Source organism: Gouania willdenowi, chromosome 5 (assembly GCF_900634775.1).
Source record: "Gouania willdenowi chromosome 5, fGouWil2.1, whole genome shotgun sequence".
NCBI lineage: Eukaryota > Metazoa > Chordata > Actinopteri > Blenniiformes > Gobiesocidae > Gouania > Gouania willdenowi.
The window spans coordinates 20,472,200-20,489,070 of record NC_041048.1 but is presented as its reverse complement, the minus strand read 5'-3'; the positions used below and the strand labels follow the sequence as shown (position 1 = coordinate 20,489,070).

The following is a 16,871-nucleotide window of genomic DNA, read 5'->3' as shown; positions in this document are numbered from 1 at the left end:
TGCCAAACTCATACTTTATTCAGGTCACCTGATGTTCTTCAGAAATTTGTGTGCATATTATTAGGATAATTCACATATGTTTAAAGGATTGACTAAAACCCTAATAGTCATCATTATTCTGCACCTGCCATTAGACAACGACGTCTTTCTCATGAAAATAGTACCTACACGGTTCATTACACTTTGTATAGGCAGTACCTGCAATTTCAACCCTAACCACAGTCATGCAAGTATTATAGTTGCTGCTGTAAATTTGCTTTAAAGACTTTTATTTATTATCTTCACAACTTCTATTTGTGTAATATTTGTTGAAAAAAGAATAATCCCTCATCAAACTTCTTAGATTGTCTTGGTTTTGCTGATTTCATAACAAAACAGAAAAAAGCTCAGTTTATCGTGCAGCCGTCTGTTGTCCATATGCTCAGAACCAGATCCTAATCCTTTCCTAATTTTTAAAGCTTGTCTCCCTACTAAAAGTGTTCTTTATGCACAGGTGGGTCGATGCAATGGAGGAAGCCACGGTTTTATAGTCACTCAGAAGATCAGAATCCACACTGGAGCATTTTCTGTAACCGCCTGTGCGACTGAAAAGGAAAAGTGAAAGAACAGAACGAGAGTGTAAAAACGAATCCTGCTGAGCTGCCCTGGAGAAAACACTCAGTTCCTTCCAAAGAGACAACCATCACCTACTTTTTCAACCTCCAGTGTCCTGCTGCTCGAGTAGGTGTGATGCCGGGAGAGGAGAGGAGTGTTTGCCTGCGAGGAGCACGGTGTGATGTGACCTGCAGAAGACAGACATTGATCCAAGAGATAAGAAAAGACTGCAGATCATTATCAGTGCTTGAAAGAAAAAATGATTTAGAATGAAATAGAAAAATAGATAACTGTATTTACTTTATTTACCTGATAGCTGCAGAAACTCACACGTTATTGCTGCAACACATGTTTTTGTGGTTTTGATTTGTCATAAGCTCTTGAACAACATTTTCACTTTAGATGTGCATTATTTAAGCTGCAAAGTACTGTATTGTTGGACATGATCTTGTAAATGAGCATTTTGGTGGATGTATCATACAAAGCCTCACCTAATGTTCTTAAGATACTTTAAATGAGAAAGTTTGTATCCATATGACTATGTAAATTCATATTTGTATAAAGGGTTGTATCAGAGATGTGTGGGCATGAACATTATCAGTGCCTTTATACTAATTCTTATGGTTTATAAATCTTTGAGTGTCTAGAAAAGTGCTTTAAAAATACATAAATGTATTATTAAAGTAAATAAGGCTCTGTTGATGAACCAGTCTCTGAGTTTACATTTTATCCTTATTTTCTCCTGTAGAGGGCAGAGGTACTAAACTTTAACAGACTACTGGCTGTCATGAACTTCCTGACACAGTGTCACTGCACATGAGAAGCCTTTAATGCATCTGTGCTGTTGAATCCTCCGCGCTCTGCTTTGTACACCACTGCTGTCATTTTTCTGGTGCGACAGCAGGCTCGGGGTATGTTTGAGGTCTGTGTGCAGTGAGGCCAAAGAAAGGCCAGGCCTGCTCTGCTTCTCATCTCCCCCTGAGGCCTCCTGACCCAGTATAATATCAAGCAGAGAGTTTGCTTTCTGGGGCTCCCTTAAAAGTTACAGTCATCGCGGCCTACATATGGGATGGATCGTTTATCACTTCTTTCCCAGCCCTAGTTCTGTATTCTCACTGCTCTTTTGTTTTCCTTTGGAAATCGTCTTTGTTAAACCTTTGTGTGTTCAGTTCAATGGACATTTGATTCCTTTATATGACAAAGAAACAGAGACTTCTACATTCAACAGAAAAAAAATCCCAAGTGGCAAAAACGTTAGAGAAAATTACACTATTCCTTCATACAGTTCATTATTTTCAACACGAGATTGTCTTGTAACTTTAGTGTTTTACTAAAGGCCAAACTATGGAGGAAGCTTTTGTGGCTCTATTATTCCTTTGCAGGTGTTTTCTTTGAGCTTCTTTGGGTGTTCCTCCCGTGTGTGTCTTGTCCTTTGATGGACTTGCCAAATGTGTCTCTTCTCATCCTCTGTATCTGCTTATCCTTTACAGGGCCACTGGGGCGCCTTTCTGAGCTAACATTGTGGGTAAAGTAGAGTAAACCCCTCTCCATCACAGGGCCTAATGGACAAATTTGGGGTCCACCAGCTAGGCAGCAATCCACACCAGTTTGACCCAGAGAGACCCCTGGCCAAATTCATTCAATTCAAAGTAACTCTTTTGACAAAAAAATCTCAAACTTTTGCAAATTGCTTACATCAAATGTAAGTGTCTTAAAATCCTAAACTGAACAAAAGAAAATGAGGGTAAGAGTGAATTTGTGAGTGTCCATTGTATTGCCAACCAAATAGATAGATAGATAGATAGATAGATAGATAGATAGATAGATAGATAGATAGATAGATAGATAGATAGATAGATAGATAGATAGATAGATAGATAGATGGATGGATGGATGGATGGATGGATGGATGGAAAGCTAGATGGATAGATAGAGAAGTTGTCCTCCTACTTTGTGCCCTGCAACCTGGACAGCACAGCCAAGTGTAGGATCCAGTGAGCATTTTGCATTGATTTGCCAAGATTTCCAAGCAGAAGATTAAAATAGGTCAATATTGCAATATTTTTACCAGTGGTTGATAAGTCCTACATACGGTGACTCACAACCATCTCAGAAAATGTAAGCATCTAGGATTTGGTTTGTTAAGATGTAATACATGTTTCTCCCACACTCGAGCACATACTGTAGATTCTTGTTTCTTATCTGTTTAAAGTAGAAATTCTTAGGTTTTGGAATTCATGAGTATCTTTAAGACTAAGATTTTTTGTAACCGTTAGCACTTGCTATTCTTGTATATATAGATGAAACTGACATGTAATTTTGTTGCTCTGTTGCTCTGTAACATGTGCAATGACAAAATAAAGCTGATTCTAAGCTGATTCTATAGGTAAACTGTACATATCTAAATGACTGAACTACACACAGGAAATTGTGAACTTGTGTTGATAGATGAAGTCCAGTCCCATTTTGTTATTTCCGCACTAAGGTTATGAATTAGTAAAATAAACAACAATCATGAAGGCTTGTTCTCTGCATGGCGATAGAACAGTGTCATAATCCCATTCGACATCCACATCACCGCAGGCAAGAACGATGCAGAGTGAAGCAAATAATCAATCCTTCACAAAGCCTGTTCATTGAGGTCAGATACTTTCAGCTGGGCTTGGTGTATAAATGATCAGTTGATGCTACAACGTAAAGAAAGTAACTGAGCTGAAGTTCCTCTTTTGTTTCCTTTTTTTTAAACATCTTAAACGTTAAAATGGTGTAATCCGAACTTGGAAATAAAACTCTTTGTCTCAATAGTAACATCAACATAAAAAGAGATATAGTAGCATCACAGTGTGGGCATCACATACAGTATATGTATTCTATAACTAAACACAAAGTATATATGTCCTCTTGACATTGACTTGACACTTCTGCTTCTCCCTAATGTTTGTAATCTGGAGAGAGGGGGAAGCTTGTGCGATTCTTATGAGGCAATGTGCAAACTCTCTGCAGCCTACACTACCAAGTCACCTATTCCACCTTACCAGAAGCTTTAAATAGCTCACGCTGCCTCAACGGAACAAATTGAAAACATAAAAGCAGCCTTCAGCACACTCCGCACCACTGAGTGAAAATGTGTTATCCCTCTTGCCTAAACATGGAGCGTGCATTGGGCTTTCCGTTTTTTGAAAACTCTGTCATCAGAATGTGTCTGTTGAGAGTATACAAACACTTTGTTAGCAGGACAGGCCTGGCATCCGTCAACCAGGATGTAAACTGAGTGTTTGTGTGCAGACATCTGAGGCAGCCTTGTTTTGATTTTACATCATACAATATTAAAGTCCCTACAACTATTTTTAGGTGGATGTTAAATCAAATTATATACTGACTCTGCTAAGTATCTTTCATCATGTCATCTTAACAAAGTTATGTAAAGACATTTTTCATATTTTAATTACAAATTTTGTGGGGATGACCATATATAAATTGTGACACAGACCAGAATTCCTGTTGGTCAGCAGCATTGGAATATTGTGCACTTTTGTGGGTATATTCATTATCTTGGATCCCTTCAGTGACTTATCCTCAAGAAAGCAACAAATCTTGGAACTTTCTGTGGTGTTAGTGGTGACTTTTACTTTTTTCATCGAGCAGCTGAAACAATGTGTCCACCCCGCAGCCATCCCTGTTCCTGTGACTACACTCTGCATACCCCAAGCTGAAGACTGGCCCATAGATACTCGTTTCACCTTGGGGCCGACCCACATTTTTATCAAAAATAGAGGTTGAAAACACAGTTATACAATTTATTCATTTTGGCTCCAAACCTTGTCATCTTGTCCAGTGTGGATTGTATGGGCCACTCTGTCTGCTCGGTCTAGTGTACCGTCCAAAGGGCCGAAGGCTAGCTGCTACATAGTTAGCATTGAAGTGGAAAAACTCAGCTGGAGGCTAGAAGACCTCCGCTGATCCACAAACTCTTTCTTCCACAATTTGCAGACAACTGGGCTTTCGTTTTCCATTCGGTGTTTTTTTTAACTAAAATTAACGCGCACCAAGACTCCTCAGACTCCTCAGCTTCTACCGTTGTAGCCGGTGCATCAGTATTATGGAGAAAGGTTCCGCGTTGTTTGCGGAGCAAAAAAAGAAGAAGCGATTAACGCAATTATTTTTCTTAGTGCGTTATTTTCTCCTGTAATTATTTTATCGCAATTAACGCATTAAAGTGACACCCCTACTTTAAACATGACTGAGCAGGAAGCACACGGAAGAGTCACTGTACACCCCAAAAAATCGCTAAATTTGTCGCTATTTTGACAGAAAGAACTAGACCGGTCATAAAATGTGTAAAATAAATTAATTTAACATAAGTTGGTTACACTCTGGCTTGGAGGAGGCATGGCATATGAAGACCGTTTGCCTCACTCTGATCTTCTCTGCTGAGGGTTTTGACTGAATGACTCTGACTTGGATGGGCAGAAACCTACTGGCATTGTATCCTTCTGATCCAGACTCAGGGTTCATAGCTTCATACTGATATTAATTTCTGTTCGTAACTCATGCTAAGGTTTACCAGCATCCAAACATAAAAAAGGGAACATGTTAGAAAGGTCATTCTCCAGCCCAGACAGTTTAATGCTGTTTGTGTTTACAGCCATGAGTTCCCTGAACCAAAAATCAATAATTACTATTAATCGTATTATTGTTTGACACTTTTTATTATATTTTTTATTCATAGTAATCACTATGAATAAAATCATAGTGATTAGTATGACATTTTTACAAATGTCAAAGACAATAAAAGGACTTGAATAATTACATACAATGAAGGATTTAAGAATAGAGGAAAGTATTTGTACCACTGCCTTTCCTAAATGTTATTTGTGATAAATAAACAATAAATAATAAATGATAAATAAATAATAAAGTCATCTTAATCTTTCTCTTTCAAATTGCTGAAGTCATGGTGGCTGCTTTACATTTAGCTAATTTCACTATACAAAAAGTCCATACGCATTTGTAAATGTTTTTACTTTTTATTTTTTTACTTTCTAGTTTTTTATCGTTTATCATTTGGTCCTATTTTTTTTTTTTTTTTTTTTTTTTTAATACGGGATCAAAGCCATTTACAAAGATGACATTTCTTCAGTTCTTTTGAGATCTTGAGATCATAATTTATGGAATCCCATATTTAAATACCGTATATACTTCTCGAACACCAGCAGGCACAACTATTAGAAAGGCTACAACAAACTTCTCCTCAGTTAGTCAGGTTATTTGATCGACCACCACCTGCCTCAGCATCCCCAGGGCGGATGTGGATGAGGATGAAAAGAAGGATCCCTTGGCTTTGAACGAGCATCAATCAGTGATGTCTCATCCTCTATCTGTCTGTGTGTGTGTGTGTGTGTGTGTGTGGACATCTTGTGTCTGCAGCTTTGATTCAGAGCCTTACCTGTTATATAAGTCCTCTGCGAAGTGAGGAGCTCCTACACACCTGTGCTCCGTCATCCACCTGCTGCCAGGGTTTGATTTTAAAGAACATTTCAACCTGCTCCCCAACAGCACATACACTTTTAATTATGACTCATCCTACAGGGAACTCTCCAGTCTAATCCTCACTATCTTGTTGCTTTGCTGTAGTCAGAGGGGAGTAGATCACTTGGCAGAAACATTCCTTGTCCTTTGCTTTGTATCCATGAATGTAGAGTATATTTAGATCGTGAGGCACGAATCTGCAATCTGGACTGAGTGCGTCGAGAACAAAAGGCTTTGTTTCGAATGCATGAGCCAAATCTGCCACCTTCTCACCAGCTTTAAGCTACCTTCATCGACTACAGTCCCAGTCATGTGAAACATGAGTGCAAGAAGAAAAACAATAAGCAGGTGGAGCTTTGAAGGTTGGGCTTTTGGGGGAATGTCCATTTAAAAAATGGTAAAATTAGATAATTCAAATAAAATATGTGTAAAAAGTACTCCATTGAGTTTTATAATTTACCAAACTCTACTTCTACATTGTTTAAACTGATATTGTACGAGTAGAGAGAAAAGCCCCCGATACGGCCTCGTACTACTCATGCCACAAAGAAGTCCTGTGGAATGTGGCTTTGCTAAAACCTCCAACAAAGCGGGTGAGGTGCCAGTTCTCTGTCCTGACCACAAACAAACTTGCTGTCACACTAGCCTCTAGTGCGGGCCGGGCACACAAAATATATGCAAAGCACCGAGCCACTAACAATATCCAAGCAATAAGTGTCAGATACTGTATCGGCCCCTGCAGGAGTCCTTCATTTTTTGGACACAGTTTTGTGAGATTGTCTGTGAAAATTAGTAGGTAAGAAATATTGAAAGTGACTTACAATAAAATTTTGTCAAAATTCCATAACTTTTCAACAAATTTGCTCAATATCTGCAATGTAATTTGTAAGAATTCTATGGAAAAATCTGTGAGAATTTTCCGGGTATTAGAAAAAAAAAATAAAAAATCAATATTACTGCAAATAAAGTTGTACTGCAAGCCCAATCGTATTTTCATCAAGTTTTATTTAATGTGGGAAAGTGGAGAGAGTCAGATATGTACAACTTACATGATTTACAAAGAGTCATGTTTTAGTAGTAACTTTTACTTTGAACAAAATATTTCTTAAAGTCAGACTAAATGCTCTGGTGGGCCAAATTTAGCTCACAGGCCTTGAGTTTGACACTTGCTCTAAAGCAGAGGTCCCTAACCCCCGGGCCGCGGACTGGTACCGGTCCGTGGATCAATTGATTGTTGCACGCCCGCTCCCCTCAGTGGCTAGAAATCCTCTTTCCCTCTCTGCCCTGCTCCCACCACTCAACCCTCCCTGCCCACGTGCTTTCTGTGACTGTGTTTTTGCTTTGTGCATGTTTGATGAGGAGGTTTTTTTCCCCAGTTTTACGCTGACCTCCACAATAGGGAATTCAGTTTAAAACCTGCCCTTTTCCCCCTCACCTATCCTCCTGTTGTTACCCCATTTTTCATCTAAATATGGGACGCCACTCTTGTGGCGTCCCACAGTTCTCCCACTCCTGTCTCCCCACGTAATAAGCGTTATAAATGTGATTGTCTTTCATGTTTTTCTTGGATGGGATGAAACTGAAATTAAATTTCATTGCTTTGTTGCTCTGTAACGTGTGCAATTACAAATAAAGTTGATTCTGAGGAGCGTCTGGGCCTTTTCCACTAAAATCAGAGTTTTCGTTTGGAGCTGGAGCTAAGTTAGAGCTAAGTTAGAGCTACACTTTTTTTTTTTTTTTTTTATGCTTTAGAAACTTGCTGTGAGGTGGACGTGTTAACCACTACGCCACTAAGACACCATGAAATGGAATTTCTTTTAAAAAATCACTAAAAACAATAATTAACTCAGTAATGGTCGGGTGTAGAAATGTAATGAATTACTTTACTTTAAAAAAAAAAAAAAAAAAAAAAAAAAAGTAAAATTACTGATTATCACACATAAAAGTGAATTGATTCCTTCGAACTGTGCATTGATTGCTTGTAAAATATGTTGGAAATGTGGTTTCCACTGTGGCTACTGTTATGAGTACAGCAGCGTGTTTCCTTTCGTGTGTATGTGTGTGTGTGCGCGTGGGTGTGTGTGTGTGTGTGTGTGTGTGTGTGTGTGTGTGTGTGTGCGTGCGCGCGCCAGGTAAACGTCACAGCTTGCACAGAAAGCCAGTGTGTGTCGCGCCCGCCACACTTCCTCAATCTACTGACGGTGTGGAAAAGGAAGAGAAAGAGAGACTTTCCACGAGCCGCTGCTGGAAACCGACAAAAGCACCGCGAGCATCGTGTTCGGTGGACGAGGTGAGGCTGCCGCCATGACTCTGCTTTATTCCTTTACTTTAACCGAGCCTCACCGAGTGGAGTTTACTGGAAAAGTTGGTTCTAAAGCCGTGTTCTCTCTGTGCTTCTCGTTAAGTGTCGAGAAACTATGTGACGTTTGCGGTAAAGTGTTGCTGCTGCTGCTGTTATAAAGAACCATTTCGTGTTCGTTGTAAAGCTGCTCCAGTTATTAGTTCTTTACCCACTGACAGTGATGTAAGCAGTGCGATCTGAGGTTTGTTCGACTACATCTAATACCTAAAACACACACACACACACACACACACACACACACACACACACACCTGCTGCACTGTTAACATCTCATTAGTTTGTTCTCCCTTGTTATGAGATTGGAGCGTCCATAATTCTACAACTGCTTTGTGAAAGAGCAAATGTCACTAAACTGCCCCACATGAATCATAACAATTAGCGTGTCACGATTCGATATTGATCTTAGAAGTCAGTCCGATATCAGCTGGAAAAAATAAAATTACTTATAGGATCCGATTATAAATGTCGACCTGCATCTAAAATCACAGACATAAGCTCCCATACGAGTTGTCCATTCCAGACTCGGAGGTTATTTTTCAGGGTCATCTTTATTTATTTATTTATTGATTTTTCTATTCAATTGAACATTTTTCAGTTTAAGTTAAGCTAGTGGCTATTTTGCACTTTAAGGATGTGCATTTTTAGTTTTTATTGCATATATTCATTTTATGTTTCAGGCTCTTCTAAAAAAAATATTTATATTATTATGTTGTAGAATATTTTTATGTTTAGGGTAACATGTATGTAACCCATTGGTTGATAATAAATGGGTCAGTTTTCCTCATACCCACTGTTGCTGACTATTATTCTCTGTTTACTATCACTTGATCAAGCCGTGCCTAATATTTCACACTAGAAAATAAGTGATACAAGTATGTATGATTCATGCTCATATTGGTCAATACTCAGGGCTGCAGTATCGGTTTTGTTTCGGAAGTGAAAAAGTTCTCATTGGGCCTCCCCTAAAAATAACATTAGTGCGAGAACAGAAGTGTCAAAATCTTCAGTGGGTTAGACAGGAAGGGGCTAAGGGGGACATGACCCCCCCCCCCCAAAAAAAAAAAAAAAAAAAACAAAATTAAAAGGGGGAGATTTAATTAGGGGTGGTTATTCTGTCCAATTATTCAATTCCATTCCATTTATTTAAGTCTGAATTAGATTAGAAACTGATTTTCAATTATTAACAAATATCACTTTGATTTTTGATTATTGCTGATTAGTGATCTTCCATTTAAAAGCTCACGATAACAATTATATCACGATATGACAATACTGAGATTATTCATGTGAAGACCTACCTGCACATTTTAGTGAAAAAGCAGAAAAGGTTTTTTAAAAAAAAATTCAAGAAAAAAATTGATACTTAGCACAAGCATATCGATAATTGATCGTGAAAAAAAAACAATTATTGCGATATATCGCCGTATCAGGATATCGTGACACTCCTAGATATTACCCCTGGCATCTTAATGTAACAATGTTATCTGTATTACTAAATAGAATGTAGCTGTTAAGTTGTTACATTTTTTTAGGTGTTTTCCTGCATAAAAATATCTGTGGCTTCTGCTAAAGACTATGATTATCTATTTAGTGTAATGATAATATCTGCTCGCTGGTATAAAACAATATACAATGCAATATACTTACACATGACTCAAAAAATAGACAATAGAACATGCATCAAAAAAATAAATAAAAACGTGCAATATACTTAGCTACATAGGAACCTTACACATAGATTTTCCTCTTGATATGTATTTATATTTGCAACTTATTTTTTTTTAAATACTACTTACTTTATGTGAATACTTGCTGCTGTTTTTATCCTGTTTTACTGATAATTGATAACAAATTACTTATCTGTATAGGAATCTTACACGACTGGAAAAATATAACATGCATCAAAAAGCGTGCAATATACTTATCTGTATCGGAATCTTACACATAGCTTTTCCTCTTTATCTATTTATATCTGCACCGTATCTCTCTCTTTTTTTATTACAACTTAACTTATGTAAGTACTGTTTATTCAGTTATTATCCTGCTATACGAACCAATGCAATGAAATTTCGTTCTTATCTGTATTGTAAAGTTCAATTTGGAATGACAATAAATATGGGTGTCCCTTTCCAATATTGATGTCAGATATTGTTCCGATGTCAGCCAGAAAACGAATCTATGCATCTAAAATCTCCGATATAATGTAAATTGTTTTTTTGGATTTTTTTTTTTCAATAACTTCTATTTTATTTTTTGATTTATTTTATTCAATCATAGAATATTCTTATTCTAAAAGGTTAATTATATGTAATCCATTGGTTTATAATAAATGGGTCTGTTTTTTTAATAATCAAGCCTTTCCTAACATTCCACACTACAAAATAAGTAATAAAAGAATGTATGATTTGTGCTGATATAGTATCGGATTGATATAGGTATTGGCCAATACTTAAGGCTGCAATATCGGTATCATATTGGAAGTGAAAAAGTCTAAGTAAAGAAAGTCTAAGTCTATATAATCAATCCATCAACCTTGCAGCCATTGTGTACAATGTTGTGCTGCTGCATATGTATAAGTCAAATAGACAGGCATGTATTTATCACATTTTATCATTTGTGTTACAAAGCTCTATTAAAATATTAGGTATAGATGGTTGGGTCAAAATGTGTACAACATTGTTGGTATATAATTATTATACACATTTTCCTTTGTATAATATTCCTCCACTCACAACCTTCTTCCTCCGCCTATAATATACGACCCACTTTGTTCTGAAGTGGGCCGAACCAGGAGGGAACAACGAGCTGTTTCATTATTATTCTACCCTAGTTTGCACTTCCACTTATAAATGATATTAAAAAAAAGGCAATTACAAAATCCAAGCAACAAGTACATGACTAATTTTGTCATTTTGTGCATGATAGGATTCACAAGTGACCACCTTTGTCACAAGTGTTGCTTTTTAACATTCACGGGTGTTTGAAATAAAACACTGGTGATACTTTGAGACCGTGACACACTTTGTGTCATGATTGAGCAAAAATGGGAAGTAGCGCTGACACCAAATATAATAGTGGAAGTGAGCTTAATGCACTCTAGCCATCACACCATTATTGGTGTGAATCTATTCTTTATGTTTGAATTAAAACCAGGAAGTCTATAAAGGTGTAAATGCTGTTTTATATACACAAAATGCACGGGCCTAATTGAAAATATGATGTAATTTTATGAAAATATTTTTTAAAGTCTTAATCAAGCATATTAAATCATGACACAAAGAAAACAATGTGAAAGTAAATCTGTAGAAGTTGGTAAGTTGTAGTGTAATGGTTCATCAATCATTGCTGAATTCAACACACAGGACTCATATAACAGCACATGAACAGGATGTCAATAAAGGTGTAAATGCAGTTTTATATACACGGAATGCACTGGTCTAATTTAAAATATGATGTAATTTTATTAAAGTATTTTTAAAGTCTTAAAGGTAGGATTGGGGATTTTTGAAAGCTAGCATGATTTTTGAATGTAGCTTTTTGGTTGGCTCCGCCTTCACCCCCCCTCCCCCCTCTGTGCTCCATCCTCTCACGTGCATGAGCAGGGCTGCTGCTGCGCATCTAAACTCATTGTTTGTATTGTGTTTAAACTTTGTCGTCTCATTCAGCAGCAAGTAACTCTGTTTTAAGTCCGTCACCGGTGTTGCGCTTTGAGTGTGGGCTCGTGCACACGAGGTGTTGAGAACGAGCAGGGAGACGTGATTGGTTAAAAAAAAAACAGTTTGTTTTTTTCCATTGGTCGAAGTTATTACAGGTTCACAGCTGCTATAGTTGACGGATTTTTTTTCGTTCCTTTTTCAGCGCTCATAAGATATGAATTCCATTAAGAAAATTTCAACCAAAAACCTAAAAAGTGTATCTGGAGATCTACCCTAGCTTTAATCAAGCATATTAAATACACCATGACACAAAGAAAACAATGTAAAAAATAAATCTGTAGAAGTTATTAACTTCTAGTGTAATAGTTCATTGATCATTACTGAATTCAACACACAGGACTAGTATAACAGCACAGTTTGCTCAGTGATCAATCATCAGCACCCTCTGTCACAGTGCATGTGCCATTGATTGACTTCCATCCAAACCCTGACATCACAGCAGCAGTTACTGTAACTGAGTGAGCATTGTTTTTTCACCTCCCTCTCTGCTCTGTGCATGGTATTTTTTTCCTCCCGTCTTACTTTTTTTGTCTGAGTGTGGGCGGGAAGGGATTTAGGATTGTGAATTCCACTGAGGCCGACTGTTGAGCACAGCGTGCTCGTATTTGTAGTGGCGACATGTCGAAGCTTGCTGACTTTGTAGTTGAAGTAAACGCCTCCTGTTTCAACAGAAACTTGTTGAAAAAGTAGCAAGCAGCCATAGAGTGCGGTTGCTGCAGATTGTGTTGTAAACTCAGACATGCCACATTGACCAAGAAACGAAAAAAGTGTGACTGAGGGAGTGTGAAGCCACAACTTGAAATCTGCATTTGAAGAGGGCTTTGGTGGTGGATGGGGACTTTTTGAAAACTCTGGAGCTCTGATTGAAGCCCAAACGTAGACATGATGTAATGAGGATGCCTCACTATAAGAGTACAATGAAACATAAGAAGTTTGTAATGTTGCGTGGAGGTGTTTTAGTTTGATCACACTTTATTTGACGTTTTTTACACAAGACTGACAATACATTGTCATTACCTGTCATTAGTATGAATAAGGTGTTATGAAGGCTATCATTAAGTGTCATTATTAGGGATGTCCTGATACAACTTTTTCATTTCCAATATGATATCAATATTGCAGCCTTGCGTATCGGCCGATACCGCTATTGATCCGATATCATCATGAATCATACATACTTTTTTTTTTTTTCCTCCTTCTTCTTTAATAAAAATAAAAATAATTACTTATTTTGTAGTGTGGAATGTTAGAAAAGGCTCAATCAAGTAATGTTACTCAAACAGAGAACAATAGTCAGTAACGGTAGGTATGAGGTAAAACTCACCCATTTATTATTAACCAATTGGTTACACAAATTTTAACCTTCAACATAATATCTACAGTATTCTACAGTTGAATAAAATAAATCAAAAATGAATTGGCAGGCTGATATCGGACTGATATCCGATATCGGATCAGGACACCTCTAGTCATTATGACACCTTTCACTAAACTATGACACCTTTGGAGCTATGTTGGCATTTTTTGGGTTAGGTGGAGGGATTTAGTGGGGTTGGGGTAACGAGCGACACTTAGGGTGTACTCATACTGCCAGCTCGGGCCGTTCCAAGCTCACAGCAGGAATTCCCCCCTCCCCGTCCCTCCTCTGGCACGGTAGAAGGGACATGATCACCAGCTCAACAGACAAACACGTCATCACGTTAACTTATGACACACGTATGGCATTACGTCACCATTAAGCGACTCTGGGTTTGTTGTTGACAGTACATGCTGTTAATTTCATATCTTTTGTTGCGTAGGGTGACTATACTTCAAGATTTACCCAGACTCGTGCTCTTTTCACGGCTAGATTGGGCGAACGGACTGGGTTTCCCAGGGCCCCTGAATGCAACATGTTAATTTAAATGACCGTAACTCTGCTCATATTTGCTCTATCGGAGAAATTCCACCAGTTAATTGCGATAATTTTACTCACACGTAACGGAAACATGAAAGATGCCTCTTTGTTTTGACGGAATCAACACAAGGAACAGAGAGAGAAAGAAAGAGATTATAAAACAGACCAAATAGCAGTGGATTTATTGAAAATGAAAGACTCTCTCTGACAATAAAAAGCACCATGAATGGAGGTTCAAAGGGATTTAAAATCAAAGGAGGAAACTGAGCCTATAAAGGTAAGATCAGTTTAATTTCTGGATCAATAAATGTCGTTCTGCTTTTGTGGAGCTAGTCTTTGTGTACATTAATGTAAGTGTGAATAGCTGCTTTTAATGTGTGAGACAGTTTAGGACAGAGTTTGTGTGTGCGCGTGTGTGCGTGCGTGCGTATTTATCTCCATTACTTTGAGTTTTCCTTTTGATGAACATGACAATATGTAACTGTTCTTTTATTTCTTCTTCTTTAAGTCCATACAGAGTGGACACGCCCCTCCCCGGCATAAAACCATTAGCTGATCCTAGTTTCCATCATCTGGTTTAGACCCATCACTCCCACAGGCAACCGACAGAATAAAGCTCAGAGTCAACATGGGACCATGGGATGCACTTATTTATTGAAATGTATATTAAATGATTATTTAATGTTCTGTAACTTTATTTTCTAGGAGATATTTTTCATTGTTTGAATAATTTAGAGACTTGAGGAAGAACTATATGATATGTTTCAAGGACAGATTGTTATAATGCATAATAAAGCTGATTTACTTGAGTCGCCGCTAATTTCAGATTGTTTTTAAGTCTTTGTATAAAGATACTTTAACAGGACAACAGAGATGTGCAGAGCTGCAGTAATGTTGGCTTCATACAATAATAATAACAACAACCACTGCACATGCCACCGGAGTAGCTTCCAGTGAATAATTTACAAATTATAAAAAAAATTGTAATTGTAATTTGTATTTGTAAATTATTCACTGGAAGCTTAGATATTGTGTGACAATAAAGATATCAAAGGTTGTTATTTTGAGGAATCGTATTTATGATTAAAAGTTATGATTGTATTATATTCTAAAGTTTAAACTTATCTGGCTCACCTTCCTTTCTTTCTGTTCACAGCATAATCTTATATTTAGTTCTAAAAAATGTGTTTACAGTTAATTTTACTGATTATTGTTACACATCATCCTGTATGTGTATTATATACAGTAGAAATGTGTAGATTTAACCAACTGTTAGAGAACCAATTTTATTAAATACAAAGCAAATGACATGCAAACAGAAAAACAAAGGTAGAAATAGTGTATTTAAATTGTGAAATTAGTGAGTTGTTGAAAAGTGCTGAGGTGCAGCGGAGGGTCTTCTTCTGCAGAGACGTGATGATGAGGGGTTCGAGTAAAACCCAGAATTTGAGGGTATAAACATAAAAGCATATAAACACATTACTGGTGTATTAACCCATATAAACCAAAAAATATGGAAATGGGACATTTCACTGCTGCAAATTTATAACATATTACTGGTATTTTGAGAACAGGACACGTGTAGATTTCTGAGCAATTCATTATAGTTATGCAGGACTCCCAGGAACTCCACATACATATTGCCACAAGTGCACTAACACGACATTACCTAAGAAGAGAACTAAACTTAAATTTAAAAAAAAAAAAAAGTTGCAACATTTTGCAGTCTTGTTCCAGGTTCTACTGTCATAATATTCCCATCCTTCCATATTTTTCAGGGTTATATAATATATAATAAATATACGCTTTCAGCGTAAAGAATGGAACTAAAATCCCTCTAGATTTGACATGTCCGTCTGTTTTTCACCAGACATTCAGCCACCCATTTTACTGGGAAGAATATTGTATGTGTGTGCTACTATTGTCCCAAAACATGTAGGTGAGGATGATTTAATCCCTGTCATAGATATATTTCAATCCCAGGACGTGAAGTCCTTAATTTAGCATCATATAGTCCCAATTAAGCATGCGTGCAAGGATATATTCTGTCATATTGCCATTTCGGCCTGATTTCATTTAGGGAAATTTAAATATATTTTTTTAAATAAATACATATTGTCATTTCTGTGTCAGTTCTGTATTTTCTGTCTCAGTTCCGTGATCACGGGAGAACTGGAACCTCTCCTGCTGTTTAACATTGATATTATAACCTTCACTGCTCATGTTGTTTGTCGCTTTGGATAAAAAATCTAGGGTAATGTAATATGGCAGTGCTGAACTTAACCAATATTTATTTATTTCCCGCAGGTCAACGGTGTGTCCAGGTGATCCTGCAGCTCGGTCACTATGGCTCCCTTCCTAAGAATTGCCTTTAACGCGTATGATTTGGGTCTCCTGCCTCAGCTGTCCGACCCGCCTTTCTGTGCAATCAAAATGAAGGAAGCTTTGACAACTGGTGAGACGATCTTTGGTGTAAAACCAAACATTGGAAGGGAAACGAAGTGGCCATGTTCTGCCCCAACAGTAAAAATTAAATTAGACATTCTTCTCCTTCCTCTTAGAAAGAGGAAAAACCCTGGTTCAGCGTAAACCCACCATGTATCCAGCCTGGAAGTCTAGTTTTGATGCACACATCTACGAGGGCCGGGTCCTCGAGGTGTTGCTGATGAAGACGTCTGAAGAGTCGCTGGCTGAGGTCACTGTTGGTGTGTCGGTCCTTGCAGAGCGCTGCAAGAAAGCCAATGGACGTGCAGAGTTTTGGGTAAAATTTTAC

General features: G+C 37.6%; 2 protein-coding genes and 1 long non-coding RNA gene across 6 annotated transcripts in view; 2 read left to right on the top strand and 1 right to left on the bottom strand.

Moving 5' to 3' along the window:
• fgd5b (FYVE, RhoGEF and PH domain containing 5b) overlaps window positions 1-2,058 on the top strand; it is a 35,713-nt gene extending 33,655 nt beyond the window's left edge. For all 4 annotated transcript variants that reach the window (XM_028445781.1, XM_028445779.1, XM_028445780.1 and 1 more), the window contains one exon: window positions 494-2,058. In XM_028445781.1, coding sequence (XP_028301582.1) covers window positions 494-530 — 37 coding nt within the window. In that variant the 3' untranslated portion in view covers window positions 531-2,058. The remainder of the gene's footprint in view (window positions 1-493) is intronic.
• LOC114462792 (uncharacterized) lies at window positions 248-6,142 on the bottom strand. The gene is made up of 3 exons (XR_003674033.1): window positions 6,041-6,142; window positions 691-782; window positions 248-584 (listed from the first exon to the last, which is right to left on the bottom strand). It is a non-coding gene; the product is annotated as an uncharacterized LOC114462792 (long non-coding RNA).
• A 2,119-nt stretch (window positions 6,143-8,261) lies between these two features.
• prkcda (protein kinase C, delta a) overlaps window positions 8,262-16,871 on the top strand; it is a 29,853-nt gene continuing 21,243 nt past the window's right edge. Inside the window, exons 1-3 of the mRNA XM_028445782.1 lie at window positions 8,262-8,413; window positions 16,406-16,553; window positions 16,660-16,859. Of these exons, the coding sequence (XP_028301583.1) occupies window positions 16,445-16,553; window positions 16,660-16,859 (309 nt within the window). The 5' untranslated portion in view covers window positions 8,262-8,413; window positions 16,406-16,444. The remainder of the gene's footprint in view (window positions 8,414-16,405; window positions 16,554-16,659; window positions 16,860-16,871) is intronic.